This window comes from Salvelinus fontinalis, chromosome 34 (assembly GCF_029448725.1).
Source record: "Salvelinus fontinalis isolate EN_2023a chromosome 34, ASM2944872v1, whole genome shotgun sequence".
NCBI lineage: Eukaryota > Metazoa > Chordata > Actinopteri > Salmoniformes > Salmonidae > Salvelinus > Salvelinus fontinalis.
In genome coordinates, this window is record NC_074698.1 from 21,295,933 (window position 1) to 21,314,646 (window position 18,714).

At 44.6% G+C, this 18,714-nt stretch overlaps 1 protein-coding gene across 2 annotated transcripts in view; it reads right to left on the reverse strand.

Moving 5' to 3' along the window:
- Window positions 1-18,714, reverse strand: part of LOC129833484 (growth arrest-specific protein 7-like) — a 37,998-nt gene that overhangs the window by 5,417 nt on the left and 13,867 nt on the right. For both annotated transcript variants that reach the window (XM_055898123.1, XM_055898124.1), the window contains exons 4-12: window positions 17,449-17,526; window positions 13,739-13,827; window positions 10,789-10,851; window positions 5,772-5,870; window positions 4,993-5,108; window positions 3,772-3,846; window positions 3,565-3,643; window positions 2,298-2,426; window positions 1,568-1,691 (exon numbers count right to left, since the gene is read on the reverse strand). In XM_055898123.1, coding sequence (XP_055754098.1) covers window positions 1,568-1,691; window positions 2,298-2,426; window positions 3,565-3,643; window positions 3,772-3,846; window positions 4,993-5,108; window positions 5,772-5,870; window positions 10,789-10,851; window positions 13,739-13,827; window positions 17,449-17,526 — 852 coding nt within the window. The remainder of the gene's footprint in view (window positions 1-1,567; window positions 1,692-2,297; window positions 2,427-3,564; window positions 3,644-3,771; window positions 3,847-4,992; window positions 5,109-5,771; window positions 5,871-10,788; window positions 10,852-13,738; window positions 13,828-17,448; window positions 17,527-18,714) is intronic.

Sequence of the window (18,714 nt, forward strand, 5' to 3'; positions counted from 1 at the left end):
AACCTAAAACAAAACTACAGAGGAAGTTATTTTACAATCCGGCCTCTCCAGTAATAGCACATCTCAATCTATATGGAAATGAGGCCAGGGTTTTTAATGACATTTGCCCCTGTAAAAAGTGAAAGACACAAGGCAGACATCATCTAAAGCGTGCCTAACGGGATCTATTGATTAGAGCTGTGAACTGAGACTAATGATCTGAGTGGGAGAGAGAATGAACAAGATGCCGGCTTTTATTTATGTATTTTTTCATGCTGGCTTTTTCCTCTAAAGTGTGTGCATAGATATGCACGGAAAAAGCAATCACGATCTTGGCACCAGAACTATTTGTACCGTCATACTATCTGGAATACAGAGTAATGGGAGCGCCAGGCATTGTAAAGCATGGCTGATCATAGCCTCATGTTATCTGAATTAAGCATATTCCCTATGATTCCACATTCACATATAAATGCAAAGCAAGACGTGTTTGTCTCCTAAGCACATGATAATGCAATGTTTTTGAGATCCACAGTACAACACAAAACACTGGAAAATATACTTGCAATAACAGATGGTTTTAAGTATAAATGAAGAGACATTGCTCAATATTTTGACTAAGCTAATTGCTTAGTATCATTACATTACTATAGGCTGCTGTTGGCAGTGAGCTTAAGTGTTGTCGGCCTCCTGTCTGAGCTCTCAAACCCCATCCATGTCTGACTGAACGCCCCCACATTCCCTATCTGACTGCAGCACAGCACAGCACAGCCCCACCTCACCCCCTCTGCCTCCTGCAGGGGACAACATAGTCTTCTTAGGCAACACAGTCTGGGAATCCACCCCAAGTCTGAACCCTGAGCGTGTGAAACATATCTGCACTGTCCGCACCCCTGTCTCTGCTCCATTTACACAAGAGGCCCGGCCATGTGATCCATGTTGCCAGATCTGACTGTTTGGGATGCCTGGCTGGTCCGGATGGGACAAGTCCTCCATTGATACCCTTGTTCACTGCGACCAAAAGATTAGCCCTGGGGATTGTGGGTATTGGTCTTCTCCTAGCCGACTTATTATCCCACCACAAAAATAGATCATTAAACTTATTTCCATGTTGAAATACTACTGGCTCTCTTTTGCAATGTTTTCTGGTGTTGTGCCAGTGGGTGCTTCCCTCAACAGAGTTCTCACTCTGTCGGCTATGCCTCTTGCTGCTGATGAAAACACCACCACAACTTTACACAATGGCAGCACAACATCACAAGGGTAGGCAATTTGCGTGCAACGCAAGAGTGGCCTCAAAAGGGGCTTACGCAACATAAAAGCCACTGCTCAGCGATACAGGGCTGATTTATCAAGAAACACAGCTATGGGTGAATTGAACGGCTCAGATTTGAAAGGAGAGAGGCAATTTGTCGCCTTCAGAAGTAGACTGTGGTAAGTCAATAAAAAGCACACTTGAGAATGCAGCATGCTTTGGGTGCATGTACTCTCCTCTTTGGGGGTAGAATCGGCACCGCTATGGTGGTGTTAATGGAACGGTGATGTGCGGCTGCTCTACATATGATGCAATGTGTGTTTAACCCCTGACCTGCTTGTGTGGATTTCCGCCGGGCCTTCTTGATGTCTTCCTCGTGTTTGTTCATGTGCTTGATGTCCAGCTGCTGGGTCTTCACCTCCAGATCTTTCTGCCGGTCTGCCAGGGCTTTACGGGCCTACAGCAACCCAAGCAGCAGTGTGAATACAGAAACAATATGAGTCATTTCATGCTAATCCTCAGATCTACTGAACCTACAGCTATTACTACAGTCATCGCAGCTCTTTCATGTCGGCTACCTATTTCCCCACTCAAATCCCGGCCTCATCCCATAATCTATTCTTATTTCACATCACATCATCTCGTCTGTTGAGGCAATTCTCCAATGTCACGATGTAACACTGTTGGAAATGTAAACACAGCACTTGGCAGGCACAACCGTAACCCACAAAATCTCCTGTGTTTAATGGACGCCAACTAAAATAAAACGAACAGGACGTTATGATCGTATGAAGTCAACCGATTGATTCATCTAGTTTATATGATTACCATGGGGAGAAAATAGGCAACAAAAAGCAACAGGTTTTTCCTGAGCAAAAAAAACAGTTCATCTTATAATACGTTGAATGGTTTCAATAGTCCAACAGAATAATGCTGTGGTGTAGTCAGACCATCCCTAAACCACTTTTTCTGACAATAATTTTGGATCATTTTAAGCTTCTCTGGGAAAACCTGAATTGTAGGACAAGGGTTATAGGATGCTTTGGTTTAGAATGGTCCATACCTTCTCCACGCCTGCATAGCGGCTGGCCAGCTGCTTCCTGAGGTCTATGATGTGGTGATCGTACTTCTTCAACTCCTTCTTGAAGTTGTCTCTGAACGTCAGCAGGGGCTTCTCCACCTCACACTGGAGCTGAAGAGGTACAGTTATTACAGTTATATTTGATATGTAATCATGTGTAACTACATTGCAACTACATTGTACCTGCCTATCTAACTACTGTATAAATACACCGATTTAGAGTCCTGGTAGACCTATACAGGATATATGTGACCTAGCTGCATAAAGCATGGATACAAATAGTCATGAAAAGTGCACTTAGGCCACTATACGTTCAAGAGGATTTCTCACTCTGTAACGTCCTGACCAGAGTTCTTATGTGTTGTGCTTGTTCTAGTGTTGGTCAGGACGTGAGCTGGGTGGGAATTCTATGTTGTGTGTCTAGTTTGTCTGTTTCTGTGTTCAGCCTAATATGATTCTCAATCAGAGGCAGCTGTCAATCGTTGTCCCTGATTGAGAATCATATATAGGTGGCTAGTTTTGTGTTGGGGATTGTGGGTGGTTGTCTTCTGTCTTTGTGTTCTGCACCAGATAGGACTGTATCGGTTTTCACATTTGTTATTTTGTAGTTTGTACAGTGTTCAGGTTATTGTCTCTTCGTTATTAAATCATGTTGAACACTAGCCGCGCTGCATTTTGGTCCTCTCCTTCACCCCAGGAAGAAAGCCGTTACACACTCTTCCACACGTTACCTAACCCCATCCCCTCAGCCGTGGTGTCTCCGAGCTCAGAGGAGAGGGGATCATGGTGTGCTGCATGTCCGCAGCCTGGGGCTCATCAGAAGACACCACTAATTAGTCAGACAATGGAGGCCATGTAAAGCTTAAAAGCTACCTCTGCTTTATTTGAAGCATTCTTAAGACCCAGTATACTTTTTTCTTCACTGGTAATTGCTGCTGTAAGCCCCTCCCCCTCTTTTTTCTTTGCCCATATCAGACCAGAGTGAGGTAAACAAACACCCCAGGACGTGGTCATAGAGACCTTGGATTGACCAAAGGAACACATAAAGAAACTGACTGCCAACTAAGCCTTCTCTAAGGGCTCCATAGCTCAAAGAAAATACATCTTATAATGTTATTGAAGGTATGAGTGAAGCATGGATGTTGTCCACTTCCGTCAGTTCACATGGAGATTTTAGAATTTGCTTGGTCTGTTACAGTAGATGCAATCTATAACATCCACAGTATCTTCTAGCAAGACAGTAGGCTACCTTGTTGGAGAACTTGAGGTGGACTTCAGCCTCGTCATGACAACTCCTCTTCAGCTGGGCCCAAGCTTCCCCAAGGGTTCTGGAACGGGATCAAACAAGAGACATCAACCAAACTGGATAGAATGGATGGGTAAACACCCAAGTAGCAAACAGGTATATGGTGAAGAATATAGAACAAATAGAAATCTATTCTGTTAACTCACTCACCCTTCCTCCTGAGCAGCCAAGGGGCTCTGGGAGAGCTTGGAGAGGTTCTTAGAGTATTCATCTTCAATCTTTATCCTGCGACAGACAAAGACAGCCATGGGGCTCTAAAGTATGGGACTCCAGGGAAGACCAATAGAGGAGAACATTTTTTAAAGCTGACAGAGTTTCAGAGGAGCATTGGGGCATGAAGACACTGTCCTCCAGTATATCACCAACACCCAAAGACATACAGCACTGTGGCCACTATGATGTTCAAAGCGTATTATTCTGTGCTGAGAAGGTATCAAACAATATCCTGTAACAACAGCCTGGATATGAGTTAATGCACTTTCCTGTGTGAAAGGCCAGAGATGGGAATGATGTGAGGCTGTTTACTCATGGCCACCCTGAGGGCGACTCAGAAAGGCCAGCCATATTTCTGTGACATTCAATTATCCCAAAAATACCCATTAACCATACACATCTGAGTAAACCTGTCCTCTACGTGAGGTCACGAAGGCCATTCCAAAGAAATGGATATGGCCAGAATATGACATCAGGCCAGCTGTCTCACTGAACCAATGAAGAAAGGTCTATTGGGGAATGGGGCCTTTAAATGAATTGTGTGAATACAGTCAGGGGAAAAACTGAAAGTCCACTTAATTCTCCAGTCTATTGCGTCAATGGGAACATTTGTTGTGGTCGCAAAATGAGGCCTCTTGCTATGCTGAAGCCTATGAAAGCATATGTTTAGGATGTCCACTTTATGAATGTCTACAACTTAACGTTATAAACCTAGTATGGTAGAACACATTTATCTGAATTCAAATGTGCATGGGGATGATATACCTGGGGCGGCAGCTAGCCTGGCGGTCAAGAGTGTTGGGCCAGTCCCCAAGTCGACTAGGCGAAAAAATCTGTCGATGTGCCCTTGAGCAAGGCACTTAACCCTAATTGCTCCTGCAAGTCGCTCTGGAGAAGAGCGTCTGCTAAATAAATACAATGTAAATGCATGAATAGATACATAGAGTGGAACCAGGTTGTCAAGGACAAAATAACCCATGCTCTGCAATAACATAATGATAATGACAAGAGAACCCTGTTTCACCCTGATAAGACACGACAAACAGTCCAAATAAGATTACGATCAAAAAATATACGATAAAGAGAATCAATAACATTTCCCAACACACAAAATACACAGTACCACTGACCCCTTCCAAGCTGACTATGTTGTGTTACCTCTCCCGGACGAACTCAGCCATCTCTTTCTGCATCTGTTTGCCCTTGAGCTGTTTCTGCAGCAGCACCTCAAAGCCGCCCACAGAGGGGGTCCCCTGGGGGTCCTTCTTGTCAGTCTGAGGGAGAGGATGGAGCATCAATCACACACGCAGACCAATACAGCCACATACTTCATTTCATGGAGAAAATGACATTGTTTACATTGAGTGTGTGTGAGTGGTGAGGGGTGTTGGGGAGTGTGTGTGTATGTGTGTGTGTGTGTGGATGTGTGTGGATGAGAAGAGAAGAGAACTACAAATGTATGTGTCAAGGAGTGCATGCGCACGTGGGTGTGTTCGTCATTTGCGTGTGAGTTATGAGTGTGTGTGTGTGTGTCTAATGGTTGAACAAGGAGCAGCACATCCCACTATGTGTAACAGGATGTGGATACGACAGGCAGTGATGTGGTAGCCCCACGTGAACCAGGTGACAGATTCCTTTCACACAATGGGCTTGAGCTTTGGCTGAGGGGAGCACTTTATGCCACAGAAATACAGACAGCCACTGAGAACATGACTCAGTGGAACAAGAACAACCATCCAAATCACAGTTCAGTGAAAAGAGGCTTCTGTTACAATCACGTTTGTAGACACATGAGTTGGCGTTAATATGACATACAAAATCTACCCTATTGGATTCAAAGTCATATGTAACAGGGCTGAGATTCCTATAAACATAGGAAGTAGGGATCTTATTCTATGAGCTGGATAGTGGTTTAGAGATGTCAGGCACTATCTTACCCAGAAGTAGTCACAGTAGCTCCACTCATTGGGCTTCAGTAGCTGCTGCTCTGGCTGATCTGGCGTCACACTGGGCAGCGGGAAGGTGACGCAGTTGATCTGAATTCAAAAAAATAGTGAGACAAATTCAAGAGAGTGAGAGACAAGTGAGAGGTTTCTGTGAGACATCAGAGGGAGAGGAAGAAGGAAAGGAGGAGGAGGAGGATAAGAGACTAATTGCCTTCAACTCTCAGGAATGAATGTGGGAGAAACGCTATGGTTAGAGCAGACATCAAAGGTGTCATTTGTGGGAGATGTGCATAGAAGCTTCTCATTTGGAGACGTGGAGGCTCGATTTGTGTCTGTCATGAGGACGGGAGTAAAGGTCAGGAATGAGTAAATACTCTCAGGGGGTGTTGGTCATCAAGATGGTGACCCAGAGAACCCTCGGAGGTGGAGAGGGAGGGGAGAAATGGAGGGGGACAGATGGAGGGGAGAGGGACAGAGAAAGAGGGAGAGAAAAGAGAGGGGGGGAGAAAGAGAGAGCACAACCCGTCCAGTCCTGGCCTTACGATCCTTACACTTCTTTGTGATAAACTAAAACAACATCATAACGTAGAGAAAGACCTACAATCATTGATACAGAGGAAACAACCAACAACAACCCAAACCACTGTAGAGCGGAGTCACAACTAAACACACCCAGCACTCAGACTGAATACACACTCTGGTCCACAGCGTCTTCAATTACCCTTAGAGGACTGCAATTATGTAATGTTCACCATCTGTAACCTCTCCCTGCTGGCCCAACAACATGTCCTCTATCTATACCATACTGCCAATGACATCCCAGCAGACTACATGGACATCCAGACATGCTGAATCTCAGATGCACAAATATGTATTATATGTTCACTGCTTGTCTAAAGCACACGACAAGGAAAAACCACACTGTGCACATTTCTACTAGCTGATTACCATATTTGCTTATGTAACTATGACATTGTTTGAGGCTTTGTGTTGCAAATCATTGAGCATATTGGGAGTTGAAACTATTTAGAATTAGGGAGAGATTTAGAGAAGTTCCACACACACACGCACACGCACACACACACACACACACACACACACACACACACACACCTATAAGTCTGCATAATATGCATGCTTCCACACACCACATGAGATACAGTAGTAGAAACACACATTGAAGCGTCGTAGACTCTTTCTACCGCTACACAACAGGATTTACATAGTCGGTGGAGCCCAGACACTTTGTTCATTTTCTGCCTAAGAGATCAGAATGATTGTCACGGACAGCAGATTTACCTTCACATTGACTCGCCATCTATCACTGCTGTTGTTTATCTCCTGCTCACATCCTCCAGAAAACGAGACCATTTATCTGCAGCATGGCTGTCTCTATAGCTCACTACTCTTTTATGGGCTCTTAGTGGGGTGCTACACTGTTAGGACTCAGAGATTCATATTCATTACCTCTGTGAAAATCAGGGAGAAATGTATGGCACTGTTGGCACTCTGTGTGGTTTATAGTAGCTGATGTTTTTGGACAGTCAGCAAATCGAGGGTGTTATGGTTCAGCCTGACAGTGTAATGGAGATTCTAAGAGAGGCAGGCAGGGTCATAGCTTATGAATGATTCACATGATGTATGGTCATTCCTGTAGTTTAGAACAGACTAACTACACTTACCCACAACAGCAGACAGTGTTGACAAGTGCCAGTTTGCCTAATCAACCAGAGGGACAGTCTGTCCTCTACCTGCATTCATTATACAGTTATTTCTACCCTAAATGCTGAGGCAAATGTAGAAAGGTTAATTTATTGCCCGGATGTTTAAAAATTGTGAGCTGGACCTCACACATTGGAATGGTTTAGCTCTGCTGAATAGACAGAAAAATCCCTAACAGCAGGGAAATAACCCATGCTTAAAGACATAAAACACAGTATATATCGCATGCTTAAAGACATAAAACACAGTATATATCGCATGCTTAAAGACATAAAACACAGAAAATAACCCATGCTTAAAGACATAAAACACAAAAAATAACCCATGCTTAAAGACATACAACACATAATATAACCCATGCTTAAAGACATAAAACACAGAAAATAACCCATGCTTAAAGACATACACAGGGTGTCAACACATAAATCTTTTGCCACCTTAGCTTAGACTATCAGAAAATAACTTTTCCCCCGCACACACACACACACACACACACACACACACACACACACACACACACACACACACACACACACACACACACACACACACACACACACACACACACACACACACACACTGAGACTGTAGGGTACTCAGCCACTGTTGCTATGCGACAAATTACTTTTGCTCTAAAGGCACAATCCCCCATAATAACAAAAGATTCCAAGACCTCCTCCACTATTCTCAGAATGCTGTGGCTTCCTCCAACGCTGTGTTCACTCATTAATTTAATGAGTGATTATTGTGTGACCGCTTTGGTAAAAACATTTTCTAATAATAATAATCAAAATAACCCATCTGACTCTTCCAAACGACACAAGATGACACCCTAACAAGCTGTTACTCTTTCTTCTTAACAACAAGTCAAACAACACTTGAGTATGTTTAATGAGTTGGAAAACATGGCTGGCTATTCAGATGATTCAGCCCTGTGCATCTTTCTTCCATCACACTCAGGACCAGCCTTATAATATGGAGGAGACAAGGTATGGAGGAGACAAAGTTACGGGTCTACTGGTCTCAAATCAGCGGAGGCTGGTGCCACTTTAAATGAGAGGATAGGCTCATTAAAATGGATTAAAACACATTAAACACACTGTTCCATTCACTCCATTCCATTCATTAGTATGAGCCATCCTCCCTTCACCAGCCTCCACTGTCTCTAATGGAGGGGCCATGATCCATCCCATATGGGATCTGAGACATGCTGCAGTGGGGGACATTAAAGTCGTTCATCTGTTCATGACAGCTGGAAGACAGGTCATGTGACGCAACATGCATCATGGGACAACAGTAAAACACCCTCCTGGACTGACATCATGATGAACGCCATACTCAGCATCAACGACTACAACCTCCCATTATTCCATCATTACACGACACCACTTCTTCTACGCAATGAATGAGTCCCTAAACAAAGCCATGAATATCAATTATCACAGACCAATTACCCATTCATGCGATTTCTCTTTACACTGCAATGTATAAAACTGCATTATAATGGAATGAATGTAGCCTAATCTAGTGGTCTCCTTTTCTGAGATATTTAGTGCTTGATCCATTCATATTTCTACAGAAGACATGACATCATGGTTAAAAACAGCACAACAGCACCCCAATCCTTTGTCAACAATGCCATCAATCAAGCCCTGTCAAAACAAAGCTCACCTGTAAAAAAAAGATCTACATATAAAAATAAAATATTTGTTTTCTATTTTTCCACAATATCAATTCAATTCCTTTTCTGAATGGCTCCAGTGTTTCCCATGGCAGTGTTTTCCATTTCAGCACCATTAATCAGCGTGCTATTGCTTTTGTAACCATGGAAACTGTCCTTGCTGCATCTCTCTGTGCAGGTCGGTGGGGCTTCACAATAGGCAGACTGACAGCTCCCGTGGCTGGAGCAGGTCAGCAAGCCCACCGAGCAGAACCAACACTGGGCACACACAGAACTGTCTGTCAGTCCAGCACTCACCATCTCCTCCTACATTCCTCATTATAGGTTACATAACCACGAGGTCCAGTGTCAGAACAACTTGAACACTCTGAGAGATGTTTTACATAAATCTGGTTACATGTGGTCCACACAAATCCCTAATTTGCTAGAAATGAGTTTCCATATTTCTGAGTATAATGAGTTTAATGAATGCTAGTTATGGATACGTGGGAGTAGGAATTCAAGCTGCTTGTGTGATGTAAATGTTTTCATTAGCTGTTGTTGATGGAGAGTAGAACATAATTGTAATCATGGCTGTAATGTGGAAGTGTTGATGTTGTGTTTTGGTGAATGCAGTCCTGGGTGAACTGCATTGTCCTGCAGCTATGTGGGGTCTATTGGGGTTGCGAGGGATGCAGCATTACACTCATAGAATATATTTCTATGTCTTCTAGAGAAGAAGACTCAGAGGGCTTGTCAGATTCTGGATTTGTCAGAGAGAAATATATTCTAAATATACCCAGAGATGTCAACTGTCAGCTACGAAGGTCTTGTGCTTTTCAAGAAAATCAAAACCCATCATACATATAAAGAGTATGATGAAACATTACTTTGCTGCATGCGATACCTATTCTTACTCAAAGTCTGCGGCAGCTTCTGTGAACTGAGAGAAATCTGAAACTCTTCATTGCTTGAGGACGCATCTCCTGTGTGTAAATGCAGCTTGTGCAAGCCTCAGTCCCAAATCCACAAGACTGATAGAAGGGAGTAGACACAGTACAGTCCATGAGAAAAAGATTAGCAGTTGACCTGTGGAAACCCCACTGATTAAGACTGATGTTCTATCCAATAGGCTGTTTGGTGTGGTGGCAGTGTTCCTGCACTGTGGGTTCCCACATTACTCCAGAGATCTGCAGCCAAACACAGAGACTCCACTGCTACACGGACACACTGTAGCATAGTGGGTAGATGCAGTACATTTTAACGTTGGCAGATGGTGGAATGAAATACACAAAAATCTAGCCTATTGTAAGGTAAAACATTGTTATCTTCTTTCTTCTGTTCAATTATCTCAAAAGGGAATAATCCTAGCTAAAAATAAACATTCTGTCACATCTGCTGTTTCTCCCTGGTGTAATGGTGCACAGGATCTGTATCCTAAACACAGTCTGAAGCTGCTGCTGCTCTGAGAGAGAAAGGAAACAACAGAGACAGACAGAGAGAGAGAGAAACAGAGAGAGATAGAGAGTGAGAACAACACAGAGAGAAAGAGAGAGTGAGGGAGACACAGAGAGAGATGGGTAGTGAGATGGAAAGGTTCTGGGTTTGGAGCTTCAGGGTACTCACTGTTATCTTGGTCTCCTTGATCTCCTTGTTCTGCCTCTTGGCTGGTGAATTGTTCCCCGGGTTCTGTTGGGAGAGACAGGAGGCATCGTCAACGTCAAAGCTCTCCTCGGTGTCAAAGCTGGCCGCCTCCATCATCACACAACACCTCTTCTCCTCCTGCTCCTCTCTCTGCTCCTCACGGGGAAACCCTGCTCCTGCAACTGAGGCTGCCTCTCACAGCCTGCTGCCTGCCTGAAGTGGTGAGTCGAGTGGAGACGCGTCACGGGGGTGGGGTGGGGGTGGGGGTGGGGGGGTGGGGGGGTGAGTAGGGGGCTGGGGAGAATGGAGGGGGAGGTGTGGAGTGGAGGGAGGGGGTGGAGGCGGTTGGTCGTAGTCCTAGGAGCGTGACGAGGCTAGCCTCCGGTTAAACTGCTGTCACCAGAGTCTGGAGGTTGATGGCAGGGGGAGGATGCAGCGAGGAGCCCTGTGTTTCCCTACTGTCTATACTGAAAACTACTGAGACAACACATGGATGGAGCCAGCGGAAGAGAGCGAGAGAGAGTGCTTTAGCAATGTAAACATATGTTCCCTATGCCAATAAAGCCCCCTTGAATTCAGTTGAGAGATGAAAGACTGAAGGAGAGGTGGGGATTTATTTACACATTCGATCACCATGCCTCCCTCTTCCCTCTTCAGAGAGATTGAAAGAAAGAGACAGAGAGAAAGAGGGAGTGTGTGTGAGAGAGAGAGAGGGAGAGAGGGAGAGAGAGGGTTTTGAATGAGGGAGGAGAGAATAAGGAGGGAGGAGAGGGGGCAGGGTCTGAGGAAAATGGCTTAGTGATGATAACTAGAAGGCTAATTATGATTAAGAGGCAAGTTGGAGGAAAATAGGAGGAGGAGGGAGAAAAACACAACCAATGAACAGCCTCTCTGGCCCCACATGTGTGTCTTTGAGCTTTAGAGCTTTGGTCTGTGTGTCTGTGTCTGAGTCTGGGTGTGTGTGTGTGTGTGTGTGTGTGTGTGTGTGTGTGTGTGTGTGTGTGTGTGTGTGTGTGTGTGTGTGTGTGTGTGTGTGTGTGTGTGTGTGTGTGTGTGTGTGTGTGTGTGTGTGTGTGTGTGTGTGTGTGTGAGTGTGCACGCGTGCGTGCGTGCGTGCGTGCGTGCGTGCGTGTGTGAGACTATGTGGTTTAGGGAGATGTGTATGTGCATACAATGCTGTCTGACAGTGTGGGTGTGTGTTGGCGTAAAGACAATTCAGAGCGGTGTGGGTACAGGATGTCTGATAATAGTGTGTGGGTACAGGATGTCTGATAATAGTGTGTGGGTACAGGATGTCTGATAATAGTGTGTGGGTACAGGATGTCTGATAATAGTGTGTGGGTACAGGATGTCTGATAATAGTGTGTGGGTACAGGATGTCTGATAATAGTGTGTGGGTACAGGATGTCTGATAATAGTGTGTGGGTACAGGATGTCTGATAATAGTGTATGGGTACAGGATGTCTGATAATAGTGTGTGGGTACAGGATGTCTGATAATAGTGTGTGGGTACAGGATGTCTGATAATAGTGTGTGCGTGTTTGTGGAGGTGTGTTTGGCAGGTGTGTTTGTGGAGGGCTGATGCATATTTAGATGTTTTTCAGGGGTGGGGGTCCAGAGGGTAGATGAGCGGAAGAATTGATGTACACATGTGTGAGTGCATCGTATGTGAGTGCGGAGGGAGCCAAAGGGTGTGTGTGTGTTTACCCACGCGCGTGTGGTGGTGTTATCTGTGTGGGCAAGGCTGTAGCCACACTTATCCTCTCTCTCTCTCTCTCTCTCTCTCTCTCTCTCTCTCTCTCTCTCTCTCTCTCTCTCTCTCTCTCTCTCTCTCTCTCTCTCTCTCTCTCTCTCTCTCTCTCTCTCTCTCTCTCTCTCTCTCTCTCTCTCTCTCTCTCTCTCTCTCTCTCTCTCTCTCTCTCTCTCTCTCTCTCTCTCTCTCTCTCTCTCTCTCTCTCTCTCTCTTTCTACTCTCTCTCTCTTTCTACTATCTCCCTCTCTCGTTCTACTCTCTCCCTCTTTCTCGTTCTCTCTCTAATGATGGAGTTCCACCAGAGGCTGCAGCATGTTTGCAGCAAAAAGCAGAGCTGCCACCGTACGCACACGTGATCGCCCCAAGGACACCACCCCACTGTGCCCTCCTCTCCACCCCTGCTTATTACAACACCCCCCTGCAGAGGCCAACACAACAACACAGCCAGCTGTAGTAACCCAGTGAAAGCCTCATGCTTTGCATCGACGCACTCTCACCTTCCTCCTCCGAAACATGGCGCCGTTGACCAGCACCTACCGATGTGTCCGGGCTGCTCGGAGCGTGGCGATCCAGCCAGCGGACTATCCCAGAAACCCAGGACGCCCAGTTCTCCCAGTTTGAGCTATAAAGATTCTCTTGCTGGTGTCCTTTCAAAAGCTGACAACAAACCCTGCGGCGTGGTCCAAATCTCAGCTGCCCATATGGCCCAAATCTGTCCATCTATTCTCCCGTTAGCTGATGACGGGGTACTCACTAACGGTGAGTAATTAGTCACGTGGGTTGGCCACTTCTTGGCCCAGGTTCATAGCTGCTCAAAGCAGGACTGGGGAGGACCATAGAGGACAATTTTTGTCCTGAAGAATGTTTGATGCGTGCGATGGATTTCAAGCATACCATATCAAGAATAAACAGTGAATTATTGCATTAAAATAGTAAAAAAATATATTAGTTTGCCTGCAACACGTTATAGGTGTTACAGGAACCATTACTGAGTTTGAGCTGCTTAATGTTGATGTGAATTCAATATCAGACAACAATTTCACTCCGATCAATACGTTGAGCTGATTGCAATGTTCCAACCGTAATAGACTTAACGGGTTGGACAAAATATAGGTGTATCGGGTGAAGTCCCTTTTAAAAAGGGTATTGCAGACTGCAGTGCTGAGTTGAAAGTCTCACCTGTTTGTCCATAGTGGCTCTCCGTAGGGGCACGCCAGGGGGGTCCGTGGGATGCATAGCACTTCCTGTGGTGTAAGGTGTTCCATTGACTACAGGGGAAAAGATCAGAAATATCATCGAGATGATTGACAGATTAAACCCGCTCATTACTGAATCAGTTCAGAACGATAAACAGATGGGGGAACATACAACTCCTTCATGTATCAATCCACTATAATGGACTGGGTATCAATCCATTATAGTGAAAAGGTCAGGTTGTGCTTATGTCTTAAAGTGACATCTTAATGTTATGGAGTCGTTTGCATCCTAACATTAGGGAATAATACATCCCCATTCATCATCCAGAGAGGAAGCAGTTTGCTCTCCCTTATATCCCTCCTTCGCCCCAGCTCCAGTCCATCTCACTGGGCTACGGCTCAGTACACAGCATATCTCATAGGTGTTTTTATCTTCTTCTCCCTCTGGCCCATAAGAAAACAATGGCCTTCAAATAATGCCAACAGCCTAAAGGAGATGTTCCTGTGTGTCTGTATGTGTGTGTGTGTCTGGGTTTGTGTGTGTGTGTGTGTCACAGCCCTGCATATGTCTACGGTAATGTCCCTACTCACATCCTACAGGGTTTTAATGGTTCCTCATCAGCCTTGATTCATGGCCTGTCACTGCATATCAAGGCAGCCCATCTCAAAATGAGCTAGAGTAGCATTACAGTTGAAGTCGGAAGTTTACATACACCTTAGCCAAATACATTTAAACTCAGTTTTTCACAATTCCTGACATTTAATCCTAGTAGAAACTCCCTGTCTTAGGTCAGTTAGGATCACCACTTCATTTTAAGAATGTGAAATGTCAGAATAATAGTAGAGAGAATGATTTATTTCAGCTTTTATTTCTTTCATCACATGCCCAGTGGGTCAGAAGTTTACAGACACTCATTTAGTATTTGGTAGCATTGCCTTTAAATTGTTTAACTTGTGTCAAACGTTTCAGGTAGCCTTCCACAAGCTTCCCACAATAAGTTGGGGGAATTTTGGCCCATTCCTCCTGACAGAGCTGGTGTAACTGAGTCAGGTTTGTAGGCCTCCTTGCTCACACACACTTTTTCAGTTCTTCCCACAAATGTTCTATGTTATTGAGGTCAGGGCATTGTGATGGCCACTAAAATACCTTGACTTTGTTGTCCTGTTCTATTTTTGTTTCATCAGACCAGAGGACATTTCTCCAAAAAGTATGATCTTTGTCCCCATGTGCAGTTGCAAACCGTAATCTGGCTTTTTTATGGCGGTTTTGGAGCAGTGGCTTCTTCCATGCTGAGCGGCCTCTCAGGTTATGTCGATATAGGACTTGTTTTACTGTGGATATAGATACTTTTGTACCTGTTTCCTCCAGCATCTTCACAAGGTCCTTTGCTGTTGTTCTGGGATTGATTTGCACTATTCGCACCAAAGTACGTTCATCTCTAGGAGACAGAACACGTCTCCTTCCTGAGCGGTTTGACGGCTGCGTGGTCCCATGGTGTTTATATTTGCGTACTATTGTTTGTACAGATGAACGTGGTACCTTCAGGTGTTTGGAAATTGCTCCCAAGGATGAACCAGATTTATGAAGGTCTACAATTTTTTTCTGAGGTCTTGACTGATGTCTTTTGATTTTCCCATGATGTCAAGCAAAGAGGGACTGAGTTTGTGTAACGGTCCTGACCTGTTTTATGTTGTTTTTTGTATGTGTTTAGGTCAGGGCATGTGTTTTGGGTGGGCAGTCTATGTTATCTGTTTCTATGTTGGTTTTGGTTGCCTGGTATGGCTCTTAATTAGAGGCAGGTGTTTTGCGTTCTCCTCTAATTAAGAGTCATATTTAGGTAGGGTGTTCTCACTGTTTGTTTGTGGGTGATTGTCTCCTGTGTCGTCGAATGTATGTACCATACGGGACTGTTTGGCTGTTCGTTTATTTTGATGTCGTCTGTTTCCTGTCCGTGAGTTTACGTTTAGTTATGTAAGTTTATGTTCAGGTTTCGTCAACGTCGTTTTCTTGTTTTGTATTTTTGAAAGTGTTTTGTTTTTTCGTGTTGCCATCATAGTTTTTCAAATAAAGAGATGGCCTATTTCCCTACTGCTGCATTTTGGTCTGATGATCCTTCTCTCCTCTCCTCGTCCGAGGATGAGGAGAGAGACAGCCCTAACAGTTTGAAGGTAGGCCTTGAAATACATCCACGGGTACACCTCCAATTGACTCAAATGATGTCAATTTGCCTATAAGAAGCTTCTAAAGCCATAATGTATTTTTCTGGAATTTTCCAAGCTGTTTAAAGGCACAGTCAACTTAGTGTATGTAAACCTCTGACCCACTGGAACTGTGATACAGGAAATTATAAGTGAAATAATCTGTCTGTAAACAATTGTTGGAAAAATTACTTGTGTCATGCACAAAGTAGATGTCCTAAACGACTTGCCAAAACTATAGTTTGTTATCAAGAAATTTGTGGAGTAGTTGAAAAACAAGTTTAATTGACTCCAACCTAAGTGTATGTAAACTTCCGACTTTAACTGTACATCAGCATGATTCATGAGGGAAGCTGAGCACCACAGCCATGTAAAAACACAACATAATGACCCCTGAGGGAAGCTCAGCACCACAGCCATGTAAAAACACAACATAATGACCCCTGAGGGAAGCTGAGCACCACAGCCATGTAAAAACACAACATAATGACACCTGAGGGAATCTCAGCACCACAGCTATGTAAAAACACAACATAATGACACCTGAGGGAATCTCAGCACCACAGCTATGTAAAAACACAACATAATGACACCTGAGGGAATCTCAGCACCACAGCCATGTAAAGACATGACATAATGACCCAGCTCGACCTCACACATAATGGAGAATATGGAGAATATGGATCAGAGGGGGATGGATACTCTGTTAGAGAGACATATACAGAAATATATATCAAGGGATCAAGCTATTTTACGAGGTTTCAGAACAACTGTGTGCTGAAATGGAATGGTATGAAGTCTCACTAGGTGGGTATCTGCGGTATCAACAGAATGCTCTGCCACAGATAGGGAGCTCATGGCGGTGCAGTCATACTCATTCTAGAGCCCATGGCTGACTCCATGAATGCTTTGCATTATCCAAGCAGACTGAGTTATGGACTCAGATACGGGCAGTGTAATCTGAGCCCACTTCCTGTTCAACACTACATCACCCTCTCTAACCTTACCCCCAATCCGCCCAATCCCTAACTTCCTGGGGCTCGTCTCCAGTGCGGGGCCGGGCATCCGGAGCCCAGGGAGGATCCGGGCTGGACTAGCCAGGCAGAGAGATCCTTAAACCTGGGCTCCATTACTGCCCGCGCCCCTTCTGGGAGGATTAGCCTTGTCTGGTCTGACAAATCCCTACAGCTGGCTGTTCTCTCCCTGGTTGTTCTCCCAGTGTGTGGAGAGAACATGCCAGCAGTGGAATACCATTCTACTGGCCTGGGATGGTGTTCCTCAGACATACAGTAATGAGAGGCAGAACCTGGAATGCCCCTAAATAAGCCAACAAGGGTTCCAGCTAGCTCGGTCAAGTTAGATTGCTAACGCTTCAGTTGTACAGCTACTACACAGCGAAGAAGAGGAATTGCTATATTGATGCAAGCAACACTTTTGACACTTATTTAACTCAATAGATATGGTAGATTTAAATCAGAAGAGGCTTGATGTTACCTTCTGATAAGGAGTTCCTTTGTGCCGGTGGTCTCACTGGGGTTCCATAAGTAGCGGAGGGCCGTTCCCATGTTGTTTCTGGAAGGACACATAAATGGTTAAAGTCAAATGAGGAGGAAGGCACAATGGACACACAGTTCCACAGTTTCCCTGAATGCTGAATGAAACTCTAAAGAACACAGGTGGAGAGCACAACCATTCAGAAATGTTCATAAAGTATTGTAGAGGACATGGTCACACAGGACTATAGCGGGCGACTACAGTGTTCTGATAATCAGTGTTCTCTTTCAGTTGAGAACGGAGAAACAAGAAGAGAATACTTGAAATGAAAAGTATTGAAATGAATGATTCACTTGCAGAAAAAACTATTGAGATTCTTGACATTCTCTCAGAATGTTCCCGGCATCAAAGAAACACCATTCCAGTTAGTGGAGCAAGAAGTCCTTTGTTATCTGGACAGTGTTAGAGATGCGTTCTGACTATCAATCAGGCAGAGACACTGTATATACAATGATCTGATAACATCGGTACATTACATGCTCTTGAGTAATAAAAGTGTTCGATTTGCTTGAAAATACAACTGAGTGCCCTTTAAAAATAGCATCTCTAATCAGTGTAATTCAAAAACACATTCTAATCATTATGCAGTTCAATTAAAGTCCATAATAGAATTCAGTATAATAATGAGTGTTACAGCATATGGTTTTATAAAATAGCCCCTGGGTCTTTATCTCTACTACAGTGTGTGGTGTGCCAAGGTGCAGTGTTCCGCCAGAGTGTTGGAGCTGCCGTGGATGAAGCCTGGCTTTGTCCTGTGGGAAACAGTCTTTTACTCTGGCTCCTATCCAATTGAGGGGCACGCACGCACGCACGCACGCACGCACGCACGCACGCACGCGCACACACACACACACACACACACACACACACACACACACACACACACACACAATAGAAGTCCTAAGATGGCGCCGACCGAGATGGCCGCCTCGCTTCGCGTTCCTTGGAAAATATGCAGTATTTTGTTTTTTTATGTGTTATTTCTTACATCGGTACCCCAGGTAATCTTAGGTTTCATTACATACAGTCGGGAGGAACTACTGAATATACAATTAACGTCAACTCACCATCGTTATAACCAGGAATATGACTTTCCCGAAACGGATCCAGTGTTTTGCCTTCCACCCAATACAATGGATCTGATCCCAGCCGGGGACCCTATGCCACGCCGTAAAAGGGGCAAACGTAGCGGTCTCTTGGTCAGGC